General features: G+C 38.3%; 1 protein-coding gene across 1 annotated transcript; it reads left to right on the top strand.

Moving 5' to 3' along the window:
• Nucleotides 1-17983: 17983 nt before the first annotated feature.
• On the top strand, nt 17984-18498 carry LOC100051833 (large ribosomal subunit protein eL21-like). Its single transcript, XM_070261774.1, has one exon. It carries the CDS (start codon nt 18016-18018, stop codon nt 18496-18498), a length of 483 nt encoding a protein of 160 aa, XP_070117875.1. The 5' UTR covers nt 17984-18015.
• The last annotated feature ends 375 nt before the right edge of the window (nt 18499-18873 follow it).

Raw genomic sequence — 18873 nt, 5'->3', positions numbered from 1 at the left:
ATGATGCTGCACTTGAGGCTTCGCTACACTTTGCAGTTTAGAGATTACACTCTGTGGAGCTCCATGATGGGCCCATCTGTTCTGCAATCCCCACACACTTAACCAGACTTCCTTTTGCCCTCCCTCTCAGGTTTGGACTCCAAAGAAGAGAAGTAAGCAGGGCCCTTTCTGGTACCACTAAAGCTCCACTAGGGCCCTCTCAGATTTTCCTCTTTTCACTAGCTGATCAGACTTTCCTCTCCAATAAGCGACAACAAGAAGCACCTTGATCCTACATCATCCTGCATTTTTGCCAACTCTACGCAACAGTATTTGGAACATAGTAACCACTAATTGCTGGTAGCTAGCAAGCCTAGGGAAGTTATGCAAAGAACTTTTATGCACCTTAGAGTTTTGGCTAAATGGGTAATTTTAGTTGAAATTACTTGATTAGAAGGTTAGAGAATGTGGTAGGCTGAATAATGGCCCACCAAGATGTCCAGGTCCTAGTCCCCAGAACCTGTGACTGTTACCTTACATTTCAAAAGGGACTTTGCAGATGTGATTAAGGATTGTGAGATAAGAGACCATCCTGGATTATTCAGGTAAATATGAAAAAGGCAAGGGAATGGATTCTCCCCTTAGAGCTTTCATAAGGAATCAGACCTACCAACACCTCAGCCGTAGCCCCAGAAGACTCATTTTGTACTTCTGACCTTCAGGACTGTAAGATAATAAATATGTGTTTTAAACCACTGAATTTACGATACTTTGATATAGCAGCTATACCAGCAACAGGAAAATTAATACAGAGGCTATTAAATAAAAATCAAAGTATTACCACAGTGAAAAATAATTTGTTAATTATTAAAAAGTTAAACACACATTTACTATATGACCCCGCAATTTCACTCTTAGATACTTGCCCAAAAGACATGAAAACACAGTCATGTACACAAATATTCATAGCATCTTTATTCATAATAGCCAAAACCTGATAACAGCCCATCAACAGATGAATGGATAAACAAAATTATGATATATTCATACAATGGAATGCTACAATATAGCAATAAAAAGAAATGAATTACTGATGCTCACAACAGAATGGATGAATCTTGACAAATAGAAATGGCAAGCAATAGGATATTGGAGTATATGAGGAAGCCATTTGGCGTAAACCTAATTCAGCCCAACCTTGTTTTTCCAAAAGGGCCTGACCATGGCTGTTGAGCATGCATTGTATATCTGCTTTAGACATTCCCTATGGCAAGAACAAAAGCCCTTGAGATAAAGGTGCAGCTTCCCTCCCCCTCCCAACATTGGCATTTCCTTAAAGATTAAGCATCTTTCCTTAGGCTAGGAACTGATTGCTGTGCTCACCTGTGACCACCCAGCTCGAGACCATAGACTTGCTTCCTGCTATGCCCACCAAGATAGCAGACCCACTACCTGCTGTGTCCATCAAACACTGTGCTGATAGGGCAATCTCATGACGTTTGTAAGAGGGACACTTCAATCATGTGTGAAACGTCCTCTTTGAGGGTATGTAACCACCCTGTATACCCCTGCTTCTTTGGCGTGCTCCCTTCCTTTATGGAAGGCCTGTCCCGGGCCATGGTCCTCACGTTCTACACAGAATAAACTCTCCCAAATTTTCATTTATAAATTGGTTATGGATTATTTTCATCGACAATCTTTAAAACATTATGCTGGCTAAAGCCAGGAACAAAAAAGTACGTACTATATAATTCACTTTTATAAGTTTTATAAAAGGTAAAATTAATCTATAGTGATATAAATCAGATCAGCAGTTGCTGAGGGGTAGGGGGGCATCGCCTGTAAGGGATCATAAGGTAAAATGAAACAACTGTTTTACATGTTGATTGTGATGGTGGATGCATGGGTGTGTAAATGTAACAAAACTCATTAATTTGTCCTGGTAAACCAATGGCTATATTCAAGACTTTAAAAATGTAGATTAGAGCCTTAAATCCATATGGATTCTAAACATTTCCACCTGATTCCTAGAAAATAGCCCTGGGAAATTGCAGGAACAAATATTTATCTGAAAAATTACAAGTGGTATAATTACAAAACTTAAGATGCTATTCAAAATATAAAGAACATGAGAGTTGCTGTTTTTAAAAGAATCCTTTTTGGAGAGATGTTGTTCCTTTGAGGATGTCCCATATCTTAGCTTGAACCATGTCAAATTACTCTCTGTGTAGATTAAAAAATTTGAATATCAGCAAGTTCATATAATTCCATCTAATAAAAAGCTAGTTTTTCAACCAGCTCCACTTCATAGCTAAGTATTAAAAAATAACTAAGATATTCACTCTTTTCTTACAAAGTAAAAAATTATATCCTTTAGTGAATATCGTCTTGCAATGTACACTTTAAAAATTAGAATGGCATGATTTTTATTGTTTTACTCTCTGTCAATTGAATTTCAAATATAGTATATATTTTTAAAAGTATTTTTACATACAAAATGCTGTCGGTTTAAAACACCATGCATATATTTACATTCCAAATCAGTGTCACTTTCATCATATGTTACCATAGTGGAGTGTTTCTTCTGTAATGCATTAAAAAAAGAGCAAAAACAGGGTATTCTTAAGCAAACAGACTTTAACAAGCTGTTCTGCAAAGCTTAAGTGCATGTTTTTGATAACTTCAGGTATCTATAATTATCTAAAAAGCAATCTAGAGATAAGCAATTTCATTCCAATTCAGGTTGTTCCTTCAAGTCTTCATGCCTTTAGTTACTGGTTAAAATGATGGTCTTGTTACGTTTGAAAACTACTGTTCTATGAGTGAGTTCAGATGATAAAGGTAAGATGAGAACTCATCATAAAAATAAAATTAAAAAGTCAAAACATAGACCTATGTTGTCTATTTCTATTTGATGGGAGCAGCCACAGTTGACTTGGAGGTAGGAGAGTTCTGGGGGAAACATGTAACGCTTTTGTCTTCTTGCGTTCTCTATCAATTGGGTTAAAAGTCAAAGAACTTAGGTGGACTATTTCAGCCCTTTTGGAAGAACCTATACTGTAAGCATAGTCCTAGGGATCTTCCTTCTCCTGGAAGGGGCTTATACAAGTTTGGAATCAGAGAAAGAAAGTTCTGTAAAAGCATACAGAATGATTTGTCTTATTAAGATGGGGGCTTTGGGACTTGGAGGAAAGTCCTATTAAATTCTGCTTCTCGTTACAGAATAATACCTAAACTGCGGAAAATGAAACAGAGATGGTGCTACCACCAGAACATGTGTTTTACCTCTGGATATTTAGGAAGTATCCAAAACACATTCTCTCCCCTTCTTAAACTCACAAAAAAATATGAAAATGTCATTAATATTTTGACCTTAAGTTTTTTTCTGGGGAGATTTCTATCCTTGGGGACCCTAGACAGTGTTTCATAGAATTTTCAAAGTGTTTATCCTTGAAGCAACCCACTCCTTTCTCTCACAGATCACACCACTCCCGTTCTCCTTGTTCTCCACAGCTAACTGTTCTTCCTTTCCCAGTTAGCCCAAACTTCCAAATCCACTAAAACTCCGAATTAACAAAAGATACACTTCTTCACTGTGTTTTTACATTTTTTTATGGTATAGCCAAGTCCACATACAATCCAGTGACTGAAAATAACTCTGTTTGGGGATGAGGAGACATATTTCAAACACTCTTTTTTGAGGTGAAAATAAAAACCCTCTTAAATTGTTTGTTTCTCCTTAAACAGTCATACTTTTAACCTTCTGTTTGCCAGATGGTGAAACTGAATATTCACTTAATATGAACGTGGCACCTAGATAGGTTAGTTTGAGTCATAACAGGAAGAAAAATAGGAATGTCATTTCTCTATGCTTTCAAAAAGAAGGATGCTTTTATTTTACCCTCATTTTTCTGACTCTGAGACAGTGAATACTGATTATAAAAGACACATTGGTGCACCCAACTTCAGTCCATTTTATCCATCTGGGTAGAGAAAGTATGACAGGCGTGCGTGGGTGTGGATGTGTGTTGTGAGAATGTATAAGCAGGAATACAGGCTTGAAAGAGCGAGAAAGTGAGAGCAAGAAAATGGACTGTGAAAATTTAAGTCTACCCCAAGTCCTGATTAACAAGTCTGTTATTTAATCTTCATTTATCTTAACTCACTTTGTAGTCAGGGCACATGGGCATCATTTTTCTCAGGGAAGCTTTCTCTGATTAGAAATGCAGAACCAATAGGACTGTGGGCTATTATTTTAAATGCTTCCCTGGTCCTTATCTTTGGATGCCTGTCAGTAAATACAGATACAAATGGGAAGTTCTCAAGTATAGTAACTAACACAAGTGTGGAGGATAAACAGTCACACTGGTAATGGGGACAGATAAACCCAGAGTTGCAAACTTCCTAGTCAGCGCTTTGCCTGCAGACTCTGATACTTACCTTGAACTAGATCTATTTTCATTAACTTTGCCCTTTTAATTATTTTCCCTCCTAAACTCCCATAGGTAGCCCTATTTTGGTTTTGCCCCTTGACTTATCTTTCATCTTCCATTTCTTTTATTTTCTCTAATTTCTTACCCCCTAACCTTCTTAAATTCCTATTATCATTTATGTCCGCTACTACAACTTCTCTTAATTTTTCTTTTCACAAGCTTCAGAGTTTCTTTTTCTCTACAAATGTGCATTTCCTAAAATCTTATGATTAATGGATAATTTGATTATTTTAGTGAAGTATATTATATTGCAAGATCCTCCTTAGATTAGCCTACTTCTCTCTTAGGGACAGTACACAGAGCTAATTAGCCTGTGAAAATACTCACAGAGAAGAAAATGGTACTCTCTAAGGAATGACCTAGGATAGTGATAGCAGGAACTATCTGCTACTGGATTTAAGTGTTTACAGGTGACTTTTACAAAATCTTTCACATTAATATTATCTCACTTAATTCTCACAACTAAACATTATTATAATCCCATTTTATGAAGAAAGAACTAAGACAGAATAGTTAAGCCCCTTGCTCCAGGTCACACAGGTAGCAAGTGGAAGAACAGGACCTGAGCCCAGGCCATGTGTCTGCAAATCCCACAGTCTTGTCAAAATAAAACCCTGGGCAGAGCAGAAGGGGTCCGAAAACTAAAGGTCTACTCTATACACTAGTTAAACTAAAGGGGATTCCTGTGAAATATATGCTTTGATTTAATGTCTTTACTTTGGACAGCTTGCATAAGTTATGTTCCATTGATAGCAGCTCCCCCTTAGTTTAGATGTCAGCTGACCTACAAGTCAAACCAGGCCTGGTCTCTGTTTTTGGAAATAAAGCTTTATCGGAACAAATAGCCTCACCTATTTGTTTATGTATTGTCTAGGGCAGTCTCTGTGCTATAACAGCAGAGTTGAATAATTGCAACAGGGGCCACATGGTCCAGAAAGCCCAGAATGTTTATCTAGATCTTTCATAAAATGTTTGTCGACTCCTACTTTATATAACTTTTACTATTGTTCATCCTTAAAAATCTAGTAGACAAATGAGAACAGATCTTAGCCAGCAAAGTATAATTTCCTCAGAAGTAGACTGTGTCTATACATGGCTGACAAATAAACCATTCTACAATCGTTTTTGAAGAATATCAAGTGCCAATCACACTATAGCTGACTGATTCTACCCCAGGGTAGTCTAATTAGTCATTGAAAATCAATAGTACTGTAACAATTAAGATTGTGGTCTAGTTATTTTAAACACATAAACTCAACTCATAAAGAAATTCCTGAATTTTCAGGTTTTTCAGCAGGGATTTTGCTAATACTGGCTAGTCTCCCCCAGATGAGTATTCATTGATTTGCTTAAGAAAGAAAATGTTGAAGAAATGTTTCTGTTTTACAAAGATTAAATCTGTTAGATGTTCACTGCCTTGTCTCAATAAAAACTAAACAATATGATGTGACAGATGTTTGAGAAACTCATGTACTAATTATACATCTCCATCTTTATTTTTATTTATTTATTTTTGCCAAGAAAGATTAACCCTGAGCTAACATCTCTTGCCAATCTTCCTCTTTTTCATGCTTGAGGAAGATTAGCCCTGAGCCAACAGCTATGCCAATCTTCCTCCATTTTATATGTGGGTTGCCACCACAGCATGGCTGATGAGTGGTGTAGGTCTCCTCCCAGGATCCGAATCCATGAACCTGGGCTGCTGAAGTGGAGCATGCAGAACTTAACCACTATGCCATGAAGCCAGCCCCACACATCTCCATCTTTAATTTCTCAACTCATGAAACTCTTGGTTCTGAGGAGCTGCTTTTTTTCCCCCTTTTTTCTGTCTCTGATGGACACCAAAGGATAGGTAATAAAGTAGGTAATAGGTAATGTGAATATACCTATTCTTATACCTATTCTAATACACACACACTGACATTCAGCTTAAAAATCTAGAAATAAATACACAATCCTTATTTCCCCCTTAAAAACAACTTAAATGAATACTACAAGAGTTTATTAAATTCTTTTTGGTGGTTCTACTTCCATCAGGAACTATCTTTTCAGGAAGCAAGTTTCATAAATCCACTCTCTGTTGAATCTATCAATTAAAAATTCCTTTGGTTTTTGTCTTTGTTTTACCTCTTTTAGAGAGTTACCTGGTTTTCTTTTTTTTTTTTTTAAGATTTTTATTTTTTACTTATTTTTTTCCTTTTTCTCCTCAAAGCCCCCCAGCACATAGTTGTATATTCTTCATTGTTGGTCTTTCTGGCTGTGGCATGTGCGACGCCACCTCAGTGTGGTCCGAAGAGTTACCTGGTTTTCACATGCAAAATAGAATCCTTAAGGATTTTGAAGGTTTGGCTCTATTTTCTCTCAAACTTTGACATTCTGTATTGGAGTTTGTATCTTTTTAGTCTTTATTTACATGGCAGCATTGCCATTCTTCTTGGTTGTTTCAGATGTCTTACTCTTCCAGACTTTCTTTTTCATTATATTCCTGAATATAGTGATCAGAACTATAAACAAGAGTACATCTGTGCTATGATTTTCTGTAGGAGAAGCATAGTGTGTTTTATTTTTTCCCTTCCCTTCCTGGTGATTTTCAGAATTTTATCAGCCTTTAATAGATTCATCAGTGTCCTCAGAGAAGAGTCTACCATGATCCCTGAGTTGTAATGGATAGTTCCAAGCCCATTATTCTGCAAGTATCGTTTGGATTATTTTCTTCCTAAATGCATTGGCTCATTATCTTATCTTTGTCCTCTCTGAGGCTTATATGTCAAATTTCCATCCTCTAACGCAGCTTGATGAGGTCTTCCTGCAGTTTATCCCCATCAGTTTGGCATTTCATTAACCAAAAGAGCTTAGGGTCATTGGCAAACTTGGGAATTTCATTGTGAACACTTTCTTTTCCACATCGTTTATAAAGTTGTTAATAAGACCAGGCACTGAACCAATCCCTAATACTAAGTGGTGGAATAGATCACTAAAATAAACAATTTCTGGAGAAGAATTAAACCCTACATTTGTTATTTCAGTGCAAAAGACCGTTTTGAATCAAGGTGATTTAGAAGACAGATGAATTAAATGAACTATTGTAGAAGGTGACACAATAGTTGAGGAGACCCTTAACAATTCATAGTGAGACCCTGTAGGAAACTACTACCTTCTTTAACAAAAGACAATGAAGGAGAAAATCTCCCCAGTGGGTTGGAGATTCCTCTTGGAGATTCGCTTATTCATAAACCACCATCAGACACAAGATGTGGATGCTATTGTCCCTTAACACTAAGGGCCAATTGTGAACACCAAATCTTTTATTTAATATCCATGAGCATGATGGAGAATGGACTAAAACATTTCAATAAGATTTTATTTAATACCAGAAGACAACAAAAGAAAAATATCCCAGAGAGAAACTTGAATATGGACTATAAATTACGAATTTTTTTTTCTAAAGTTTAAGTTGCTCATCCTATCCAGATTCTGGCTGGCTTCCTAGAGAGACTCTCTTCAGCATCTACCACTCAATAACTTAAGCTTTCAAATTCAGTTCCCTCGCTGGGGACTTCCCTCTTTCCCTGTCAATAGCACCATGCAAGAGGGAATGCACCTTGTGATCTATTCAGCCCTGACTTCACTCTTGCAAAGTAAGTCACAAAAGGATAGTCATCACCTTGAAATCACAAGAGAATCCTAAGTTTTGTACCAGAGATACACACATACAAGATCAAGGAGGAGCAATTTCCTTACAAGGACTGATTTAATTAACTGTCAATTAATGTTATTTAAGAATTAATATCAATACACAATTATTACTCGAGTAATACACATTATTAACTCAAAGTCAGTGCAACATAAAGGAAATCTTGACTGGATCAATGGAGAGATAGATAGATATAGGAAAAGATATAGATAGATCTATCTGACCACTCTGGAATTTAGAAGGACTCAAAGCAACTTAACATTAATTTATGAAAAAGCAAACAACTGTTTAGCCAGGTCAACAGTTAAAGTACTTGCTGATGGACTGAATGTAGTAAATAGTTGCTCGCTTTTGAATATTTTCTGAAGAATACTTGAAGCAGGCACTTGTAGAGCCCTGTGCCACATCCCCTCAGTTCGTCTTGAGTTTCAGCTAAAGCTATGAGACACAAACCCTGTGCAGGCTGCAAATATCCCCATTCCCCTCAAGTCCTGCTGTATCGCTCCACTTTTCTTCATTCTACTTGCACAAGGGGCAGCCCAGAAGTTGGAGTTAATTCTCCCAAGGACAACTCTCAATCAATTGAGGAAGAGATTTCACTAGACAAATGACTTGGCCTGGAGGGACAATTTTGAGTGCATTCTACATGGTTCCTTAGAGCATTCCCAATAGGACTGAGCTCCAGTTGCACATAGCAGAAACCAACCCAATAAGACACCCTTTGTAGACTTTCTCTCCTTCTCTGCCTCACTCTCCTAACCTCTAATCCCAATTCCTTCCCCAAACCCAGCCAAATAAACTAGCACCCAAAGTGCTTGTCTCATCTAAGCCTAGCATCTGTATATCAGATTTACCAACACACTTGTCATTGAACAATCAATTTTAATACCTAAAAAAAAGCCAATTTGTCATAATAACAATTAGCAATGCTAATAGGCAGCATGAGTGTTACTAATAAACAAAAGGAAAATGACTTTTGTCCATGAAGAATGATTTTGTGAAGAAGTAAAATCACACAATTACTAAAAGTATATCATAGTTCTACCAAAGTTGTCGAAATATATGCCTGATTTATGAAAAATGCAAATCTAACTGTAGATATGAGGTTTGTGGAAGACGAACTACATTCATGACAACAAGTTACATAACGTTCCAATTGTGATCATTTGTACGTAGCTATATACAAAAAAGGAAAAGTCTGTCAGGAAGTTTCAAACGATGTTTCCGCTTTCAAAGGACAATACTGGGGCAGGAATAATAGATAACATCCTTCTTTTCATAACCACATTTTGGACTAATTACAAGAAAAACAAAGAGGAATCAAGCAGACAGAAATCAAAATATTACCTTTATTACTTAGACTGGCTTACAGGCGAGGGGCTTTCCTCATCCGTACTCATTCAATCACAAGAAACAACTTACCACTACAGGCATCCCGAGTAGAGGGGCCTGCCCTTGTACAACTTATGTCAGGAGGAGTCAAACTGTGTGTGTGTTTTCTCTGTACAGCTAAATCTGCCATGAATGTCACTCTAATTCAATACTTCCACATGGAATGACACTTTAGAAGTGAGGAAAAAGCAAAATATCCACCCCTAAGAGATTGGGAAGAAGTTTCTCTGGATCTGTCACTATCTAAAATATTATACAATCTCCTACCGCCACTGCCATTGTCTACTTCTAGTTTCTATGAGGAAAGAAAAGTATTTATTTGTTAAAGTGAAATTGAATATAACATGGGAGACTACAAAGTAAATATGGGCCACTATTATCTACCTAAAAAATCATTCAAGAATGAGTTATTCTTAATTCTTTCATTTGAATTAGAGTTCCTAGGCAGCCTGAAGTGCAAGGATTCCCAAGGGCAACCCTCAACCAAATGGAGACAGTCATTGGCTAAGAGCCTTGGCCTCCTGACCTTTGGAGAAAAAGTTCATGTGTATTCTACATGATTCTGCAGAGGATCTCCAGTAGGACTGGGCTTCAGTTACCCATGGCAATAACCAGTTCAATAACACACCCAATATCCAAGAAACTCTTATTTATTTTTGACCGATAGTTAATATTATCTAGTTTCAATAATTACCATTAAAAGACACTTCAGAAATTATCTGAGATACGAGTATGTGTTACTAGGAAATGAAAGTATTTCATTGAAAGTCGTTAGAAGTCACTCTCATTTATAATGGGGGAAGGAAGCTTAAGGAGGTATGGACAGTTGACAGGCATTTAAAATTTTAGAAGTCCCTCAATTAATAGCCAATATCGATAGATTCTTTAAAATCTAAGGAGCTTTAGGACATCAAGAAGAATATTCTTAATACCCAATTTATTTATCCAATGAAAATACTAAATATGTAATAGTCTTTCAAGAATTAAAAATTAACATTCCTGTATATATCTACATTGTATTTACATAATTAATGAATCAACATTTCCCCAAACATCTGAACATTGACTCTAAATTTATTTGCTCAAACTATTCTAAAACTCGATTTAAATCTACTACTAATAGAATCTTTTATACTGTACTCTACTACTATTAGAATCTAACATAGTATATTAGAATCTACTATATTAGAAACTCTTAATGCCTTAAACTCCTTAAAAAATAGACAAAACGTATCACAAAATAACAGTGATTTGAATTTATTACACTTACACTAAAACCAGTTAAATTTTTTCTGGTATTTAAAATCCTTATATTTTTTTTCTGTATTATCTCTATTCTTATAGGAATGCATGTTCTTATTCTCGTATATGGTTTACAGTGAGTTTAGCGGACATATCTTCCTAGCAGAAATCTCAACACACACAAATGAAAGAGTTCTCTTTCTAGCTCAGGTAGCAAACTCTGGATCATCTGCCAATACATTCCTGATTGGGACATGGAACAAGGATGCACCTAAACTTCATTTCTTTGGCATTATAAGTGTTAGCATATTAATTATCTATTGCCATGTAACAAATTACTCTGAAAATTAATGGCTTACAACAACACTATTTATTATCTCACAGCTCCTGTGAGTCAGGAATCTGGGCACAGCTCAACTGGGTCCTGTGGTTCAGGGTCTCTCACAAGGCTGCAATCAAGGAGTCATCCAAGGACGCAGTCATCACAAGGCTCAACTGAATGACCTCTCAAGCTCATTCATTTGGTTGTTGGTAGAATTCAGTTCCTCCTGGGCTACAGAACAGAGGACCTCAGTTCTTCATCAGCTGTTAGTAACTCCACAGGGCAGCTGGCTTCATCAGAGCCAGCAAGCCAATAAAGCCAGAGAGAGACAATGAAGGATGGAAGTCAGTCTTTCCAAAACCTAATCTAGGAAATGATATCTCATCTCTTTGCTATATTCTGTTTGTTTGATGTGTTCATTTGAGTGTGGTCTGGCCCTCACTCAAGGGGAGTGGATTACACAAGGATGTGAATACTAAGAAAGGAATATCTTAGAAAACTGCCTAAAACAATTGGAAATGTATTGATATCTTAGTTTTTTCTCACTATAATCAGTAAAGCCATCTAGAAGTCTCATTGCCTAGCTAAAGAGTAAATTACGTGAAGGTAAATCTCCTTTGCAGGATACTTGGCCACTGTGTCATCTCAGTATACATGGTAAAGCCTTTTGCTACTTGGTGATTATGCATGACAACTGGTCATACACCAGTATTAGGGGTAACCACCAGTGCTGATCATTTGTTTTACTCACTGTTCTCTGTATTCACTGTTCTCTATTTACTCAGAGAAACAAGAATAACCATAATTTATAAAATTCATATGCTTAATAGAAGGAACAAAGCTTTCCCCTACTTATTAAAACAAATTAAAAATATAATCCTATTCTGCTATATTCTCTTCCTTTTTTGTTTTCAAACTTTCCATAGTTCGGACTTTTTTCTTTTTGGCATGTCATTATGAATTCATAGGCTTTCATACATTCAACTTATGTCAATTAAAAATAATTATTATTGGGTTTTGATGCTCAAATTTCAATAACTTGCACTAGATATGTTCTTTACCCTTTTAGTCTTTACCCCCTAACATTCTTAAAAACATCTTTGCTCTCTGACAAAAACTGTATGTTTCAGACCTGCTGTTTCCAATCCTAACTTTATCCTACTTTAGGTCACTGAAACACCTGCCCTCTAAGGAAATGTATTTCCCTTCCATTGAAAATAGTATCAGAAACAAAATTCTAAGCATTAGGGGTATACAGGTTTGTGCTGTTGGAGGAATGAGTGCTAATACTGTTATTAAATTTTAGAGAAAGATATGGAAAAAAATCCCTTTTGAGAGTCAAGCTTCAAATTTATTTTTCTAATTTAACATGTTGTTTTATCCTACTTTTTTTAAAATAAGGTTTTGCAAACCACTAAGAATTTTTACCACACAAAAGGCAATCAGGTAAGCAAATCTCACCATTCAGTTTCCTAAAGAGGCAATGAAGAGCTTCCTAATTTAGCCTGAGCAACCCAGGTCCACAGAATTGTAAGAATTCAAACTCATTTCTGGTCAATAAACATTATTGAGCAATCATTATGTGCATCCTCTCTGTTTCTCATAATTTTGTGCATTCCATTTTTTTCTCTGATTTGGCAGCTTCTCAGTGATCTATTGTACAAATGCTTTGCACTCCAAACCCCTGCCTTCTTAAAACTGCTTTTAAGTGAAAAAAGAAGTCCATACAAAACTTCTCCATGCCCACAAACTACTGCTGGTGCTGCAGAAGCGCATCCACCCTCTCTAACTCTTCTCCTCAATACAAACTAGTGTTCTGACTTTCTGTCATTTCTACCATCTCTTTTACCAACCACCATCCTGCTATTCATTCTACACTTTAAAAGATGTACATTGTTATGTGAACAGAAGCTAGAATAAAATACATATGCATTCACATACATGTATGAGTGTGCGTGTTTGTGTATAATGTTTTGGGAGCAAACATTGCTGTTTGGCTGACTTAATATCCACTTCCACCCCTCTCCTCTCTTGCTGCTTTCCATTGTGGTGGGTAGGAAAACTAAATTCTTGAATAGTCCAGGACACTAGGAATAGTCCTAATAATATAATTAGACCATGTGTCACAGTTCTGGACAATGAGATGGGAGTTGTTAAATCTACCTGCAACTGAATCTTTGTCTTAGAATATTCTTCTAGAGGAACTCAAACTAAGACAGCAATAAGATGGTGGTAAATCCTACAGTACCATAGCAACACAATAAGAGTCTTATCTATGGTGAATTGGGATGGGATTCATGTGGAAGAGGATGTACTGGTGCATATGCAACATCTCTGAGATTTGAGAGGCAAGGGGATAGGGAATGTGTTTGGGTGTTATTGAGCCACCAAAGTGATGAAGGAAGAAAATCATAAGGTTGTATCAGGCAACTATCAACTCAAAACATAGTGTGAAAGTCATTGGTCTGTTACGGCAGTATTTAAAGAGTCCCTCATCCTCAGCAGCCAGAAGGCAAACTGTGCTGAAAATCAGGTTGTGGATCCTATGGGAAAAGTAGCAGTTACAAGCGAAAGTTGAATTTACAATCCCATGGCAAGTCCCTATGCTAAATTCATGGCCCTGATAGGGAAGAAGGGGATCTAAAACCCGGAAAAAGAATATCTGGGTGTATACACATAAGAACTTTGAACCATTAAATCTAAAACTCTGTAGCAGAAGAGGCTCTTTTCTCTTTGGTAGAGGATCATAGCCTCTCCTTGCCTGGAGACGTGAAAAGTCCTCACCTAAGGCAGATGCCCCACACAATGATACTGCCTTCCTCAAGATCTGCCCGCACTTCTGCTCATGGCTTCTAGATAAGTGGCTCTTAAACTTTAACATGCATCAGCATCACTTGTAGTGCTCATTAAATCATAGATTACCGGGCTCCCACCTCCACAGTTTCTGATTCAGTTGGTCTGGGATGAGACTTGGGAATTTGATTTTCTAACAAATTCCCAGGTGATGCTAATACTGCTGGTCTGGAGAACCACTTTTCAGAACCACTGTTTTAAAACAATAATCAGGAACAACTCTCAGCCCAGCCCAGACTAGGGAAGTATTGTCTCTACGGGGAAGAAAGGTTATTTACCAAAATAGCTACTGACCCTGACTAATTTGTACCAGTAGGAACCAAGTGAACATGCCCAAGAATGGATCTGAGAGTGTAGGATTGGGGAGGAGATATAAAGCATGTTTTAATTTGTCGATTACTCTCCCATGACTCAGGGCACTGGGAACAAAGATGCTTTAAGCCAATCCTAACATGCTGCTGGGATAGCCCCTTGAAATGTGGAGATGATAGTGGCCTACAGTAAATGAGATAGAATTGCCTGAGCAAAGCATTGATGATGGAGTCAAAATGATCAGAGAAATGAACATGTTAAAATGGATTTATTACACATGACCAGAGAACACATAAGCCTATGTTCCTCAGGGGAGCCCAAGGATACTCCCTTTATTAAAGCAATAAGGAAGGCACCAGGATCATTGAGATGAGGTGGGTGTCCTCTTTAGGTCAGAGATGACAACAGGGCATGCTCTTATGCAACTGAGTCCCCTAGTTTCAACGGGAAAATAGGATTCTAAAATAAGAGAGGTCAGGTGGTAGCATTTGACTTCCTGAAGAGAGATGGACATAGCCAGCCAACTGGAATGGAATGGACAAAGGCTGGAGTGACTTTGGGGTCCTCACCCACAGAAACCATATGACAATAGCTAATAGACCTTACAGTTACAAGAGGCAAACTTAACAGATAATATGAATGTTGCTTCACCTGTATAACCAAAAACAGATCAAGAGCAAGTAAGCAGAAAGTTGGTGTCAGCCACTGCAATTAAATGTCATGATCCTTCATTCACTTTCCAGATCTTGCCCAGTTCTCAGACCCAGAGTCTACTGATCAAAGGGAAAGTCAATCTCCTTGAGGAAGGAGCCCACACACTACAAGTATATACAATAATGATCCCCCTTATACTTCCCCAGAGTGACCTATCACCACTTACAAGAGAAATTTTACACTGATAAAAATGGAATACCCAAATATTTACAGGGTTCTTGGATACAAGACTGAGATAATAATAACACAATGCAAACATTTTATAATGAAGTCAGTAAGCCACATGACCACTGGATCTCCTATCCGACCATACACAGCATCATTCAGAAACTGCAAGCCAGATAGAACATTGGAATGACCTCTTAAAGGTGAAGCCAATTGTTGGCTAGGGTTGACACCTTGCAACACTAGGGGCTTTCCTTCAAAATGGGCTATATACTTTGAATTCACCACCAAGAGATGGAATAGCCTCTCACACCATTATTCCTGGTGACTCATTTGAGGGAACTGTGTTTCCCATTCCACAATTTTAAGCTCTACAGAACTAGAGTTCATGATTCCCTAGGGGTGAATCCTTCTACCAGGAGATATAGTACGTTTCCAATAAACCTAAAGCCACAGCTGCCACTTAGTTGTTTCTGGGCAGAGAAAAGTTAATATTCTACCTGATTATCAATCTCAATCACTATACTGGCTAATATCAAATCGGAGAAGTATGTCTGGAATTCAGGAAATTCACTGAAGCATCTCATAGTGCCTATATGCCTGATGGTAACCACAAATGGAAAAAATAGAAAATTTACAGCAACCACCGCCAGACAAAGGCATAGCAACTAGGGGCTCAGACTCCTCAGGGGTGAAGATTTGGGATACTTGAGTGAGCAATCCAGATGAGTAGAAGTGCCAGCCATGGGTGAGAAGAATCTATGAGGTGTAATAGAGGAGAAAAATACATGACTTTCACTTACCACACTATTAACTACAGAAGTGGGGCCTGTAATTTGTCCCAATAACCCTCTTCTGTTAAATAGTTTATTTGTGTTTTTTGTGTTCTTTCATTTTTTTGAAGCTGTAACCAGCGACAAACTTGAAGAACCAGTGACAGAACAGAGTAAACTCATCATGCATCATGAGTGTATCTAAGTGGTGCCAGGAGTAGACTATAGCAGACGCTGTTGATGCCCCAGCCATACCCTCTCAGCCTTTACCATCTGTGCGTGCCAGCCTGACTTTCAACTGAAGCACCTTTATCTCTTTGCCTGATGGCTTTCTCTGGCCATCAAAGCCTGCTCTGCCTCTACATACAGCAGACAGAGAGTTTTTGAAAATGAATGCCCCACAAGATCAACCCTCAACCAATGACTGGTGGCCATGGTACATAAATACCCCAACTCCCTGCTCCCTTGGGTGGGGTAACTCTGAGGCTTATGTTCTACTGTCTTTCAAACCACATCATAAGGTGCTTGATAATGCACTCTTTTTTGGCCTTCTTCCTTTCCTGGTTGCACTTCCCCACTCCCCTACTGGTGTCTCGACATATCCTCTCCCAAATATGTCCCAAATATTTGATTCTGGGAAGGAATGCATATTAAGATATACAAGCAAGCAGAATGGGAAGTAAATTTGGAAATCTAGGAGATCATCACCTAAGCTGCCCATCATCGACACCAGATATCTGATGGAGATTAGAAACTGAGATGCAACACAGGCACAAAAGAGAGTAAAGAACAGCACCTTCTGAATCTTTTTCTTTGAGGTTCGCAAGAGACTTAGAAATTCTAATGTGAAGTAACCGAGTCGAGAACCAGAAGGTCTGCTGATGGGAGATGAGAAATGAGGTGGCATCACTATTGAAACTGCTGAGGAGCAGCAATTCCACGAAGAGTTACAGTGAAGTCACTTCTGTAAGTGGAGGATCACTGTGCCCTTGCCACACCAGCAGACTGGACCCAAAGTTTCATTAGCCTCAGGCTTCTACAGGTGATTCCATAAGGATGCCCATGATGAGGAGGGAAAGGGGGCATTGCCCAGAACCCAGGGAAAACCCAAAGCCCCACATAGATAAATCTCCTCTTTTCCTGCGACCATGAGGACACATAATTCTCTTGAATCCATATATCATCTTTCAAGTAGGATAGGAGAGAGCTGAATTTTGGAAGGTCTGATTATTTATGTAATGTGGAACTGTTTTAAACCAAGAGGCTGAGATAATTTTAACTGGCTAGTTTAAATTCTGCCAAGGCACAATCCACACTAGCCAGCAAAGAAGGGCTCAAGAGGAAGATTTTTATGTTAATGTCTCCCCCACTATATGGATTTAATGTCTTCAAATAGTAACTGAATCCACACTTTCCCTCATTTATTAAGGGAAAAATGCCTTTAATATCTAATTTCTAAAATGTGCAGCCTGGAATACATCAGGAAGTACTTGAATACACTTACATTTTCCACTGATTTGGAGAAAGAGCGAGGCAGTGCCTCAGCACAGCAGGCTACACAGACAGGAGAGTCCTTGTATGCAGCCAGCCACACCCACCTGAGACCAGGAAAGAAGTGAGACTGTGTATTAAATGATGCTGGAGGGGGCCAGCCCCCATGGCCCAGTGGTTCAGTTCTCATGCTCTGCTTCAGCGACCCAGGGTTTCGCCAGTTCAGATCTTGGGTGCAGACATGGCGCGGCTTATCAAACCATGCTGAGGCGGCGTCCCACATACCACAACCAGAGGCACTCACAACTAGAATATACAACTATGTACTAGGAGGTTTGGGGGAGAAGAAGAAAAAAAAAAGGATGCTGGACTTCAGGGAACCTGAAAGGGCCAACAGGCCAAAAGGCAAATAGCAAGTGTCTGTCCCTTCTACTTCTCTCTGCAAACTCTCGTCCTCCCACTTCCCCCATAACTGTACCATATCTTCCCTTAATTCGTAACTCAACCACTCTGAACCAAAATGCCATTAAGAAAGGTAATCCCACCCTTTCGGCCGGCGCCACCATCTTCCAGTAATTTGCCAAAATGACCAACACAAAGGGAAAGAGGAAAGGCACCCGCTATATGTTCTCTAGGCCATTTAGAAAACATGGAGTTGTTCCTTTGGCCACATACATGCGAATCTACAAGAAAGGTGATATTGTAGACATCAAGGGAATGGGCACTGTTCAAAAAGGAATGCCCCACAAATGTTACCATGGCAAAACTGGAAGAGTCTACAATGTTACCCAGCATGCTGTTGGCATTGTTGTAAACAAACAAGTAAAGGGCAAGATTCTTGCCAAAAGAATTAATGTACGTATTGAGCATATTAAGCATTCTAAGAGCCGGGATAGCTTCCTGAAACGTGTGAAGGAAAATGATCAGAAAAAGAAGGAAGCCAAAGAGAAGGGTACTTGGGTTCAACTGAAGCGCCAGTCTGCTCCACCCAGAGAAGCACACTTTGTGAGAACCAATGGAAAGAAGCCTGAGCTGCTGGAACCCATTCCCTATGAATTCATGGCATGATACTGAAAGAAAATGACCTCTGCGGTGTAAAAAAAAAAAAAAGAAAGAAAGAAAGGTAATCCCACACAAAGAGAGTCTATAGACACCTTAGACCTGAAGAAGTTCATTCCGAGGAAAAAGAATGTTTACGCATTTTTTTTAAAAACTCTATGAAATGGGTCCTAACACCAAAATCCAAAAAAGAGTAATGTAGGGATCTCAGAGTCTAACTCGCCCACACAACTGTTAGCCTGAGCTTCAAACCCGTGTAGGTATTAATGAAGACGCCTTAAATCACAACTCTGTAGAGTACTTCATAAAGTGCCACATAAACAAGAAAACTATTGTTGCCAATCTAAAACAGAAAAGGCAATACAACACATGAAATTTCTTTTA

The sequence above is a fragment of the Equus caballus genome, chromosome 3, assembly GCF_041296265.1.
Source record: "Equus caballus isolate H_3958 breed thoroughbred chromosome 3, TB-T2T, whole genome shotgun sequence".
Classification (NCBI taxonomy): Eukaryota; Metazoa; Chordata; class Mammalia; order Perissodactyla; family Equidae; genus Equus; species Equus caballus.
Note: the sequence above shows the minus strand (reverse complement) of the source record. Positions and strands in the feature narration are given on the sequence as shown.

What these genes read in the sequence shown, in the direction of transcription:
- LOC100051833 (XM_070261774.1), top strand. Translation starts at nt 18,016, where the DNA reads ATGACCAACACAAAGGGAAAGAGGAAAGGCACCCGCTATATGTTCTCT.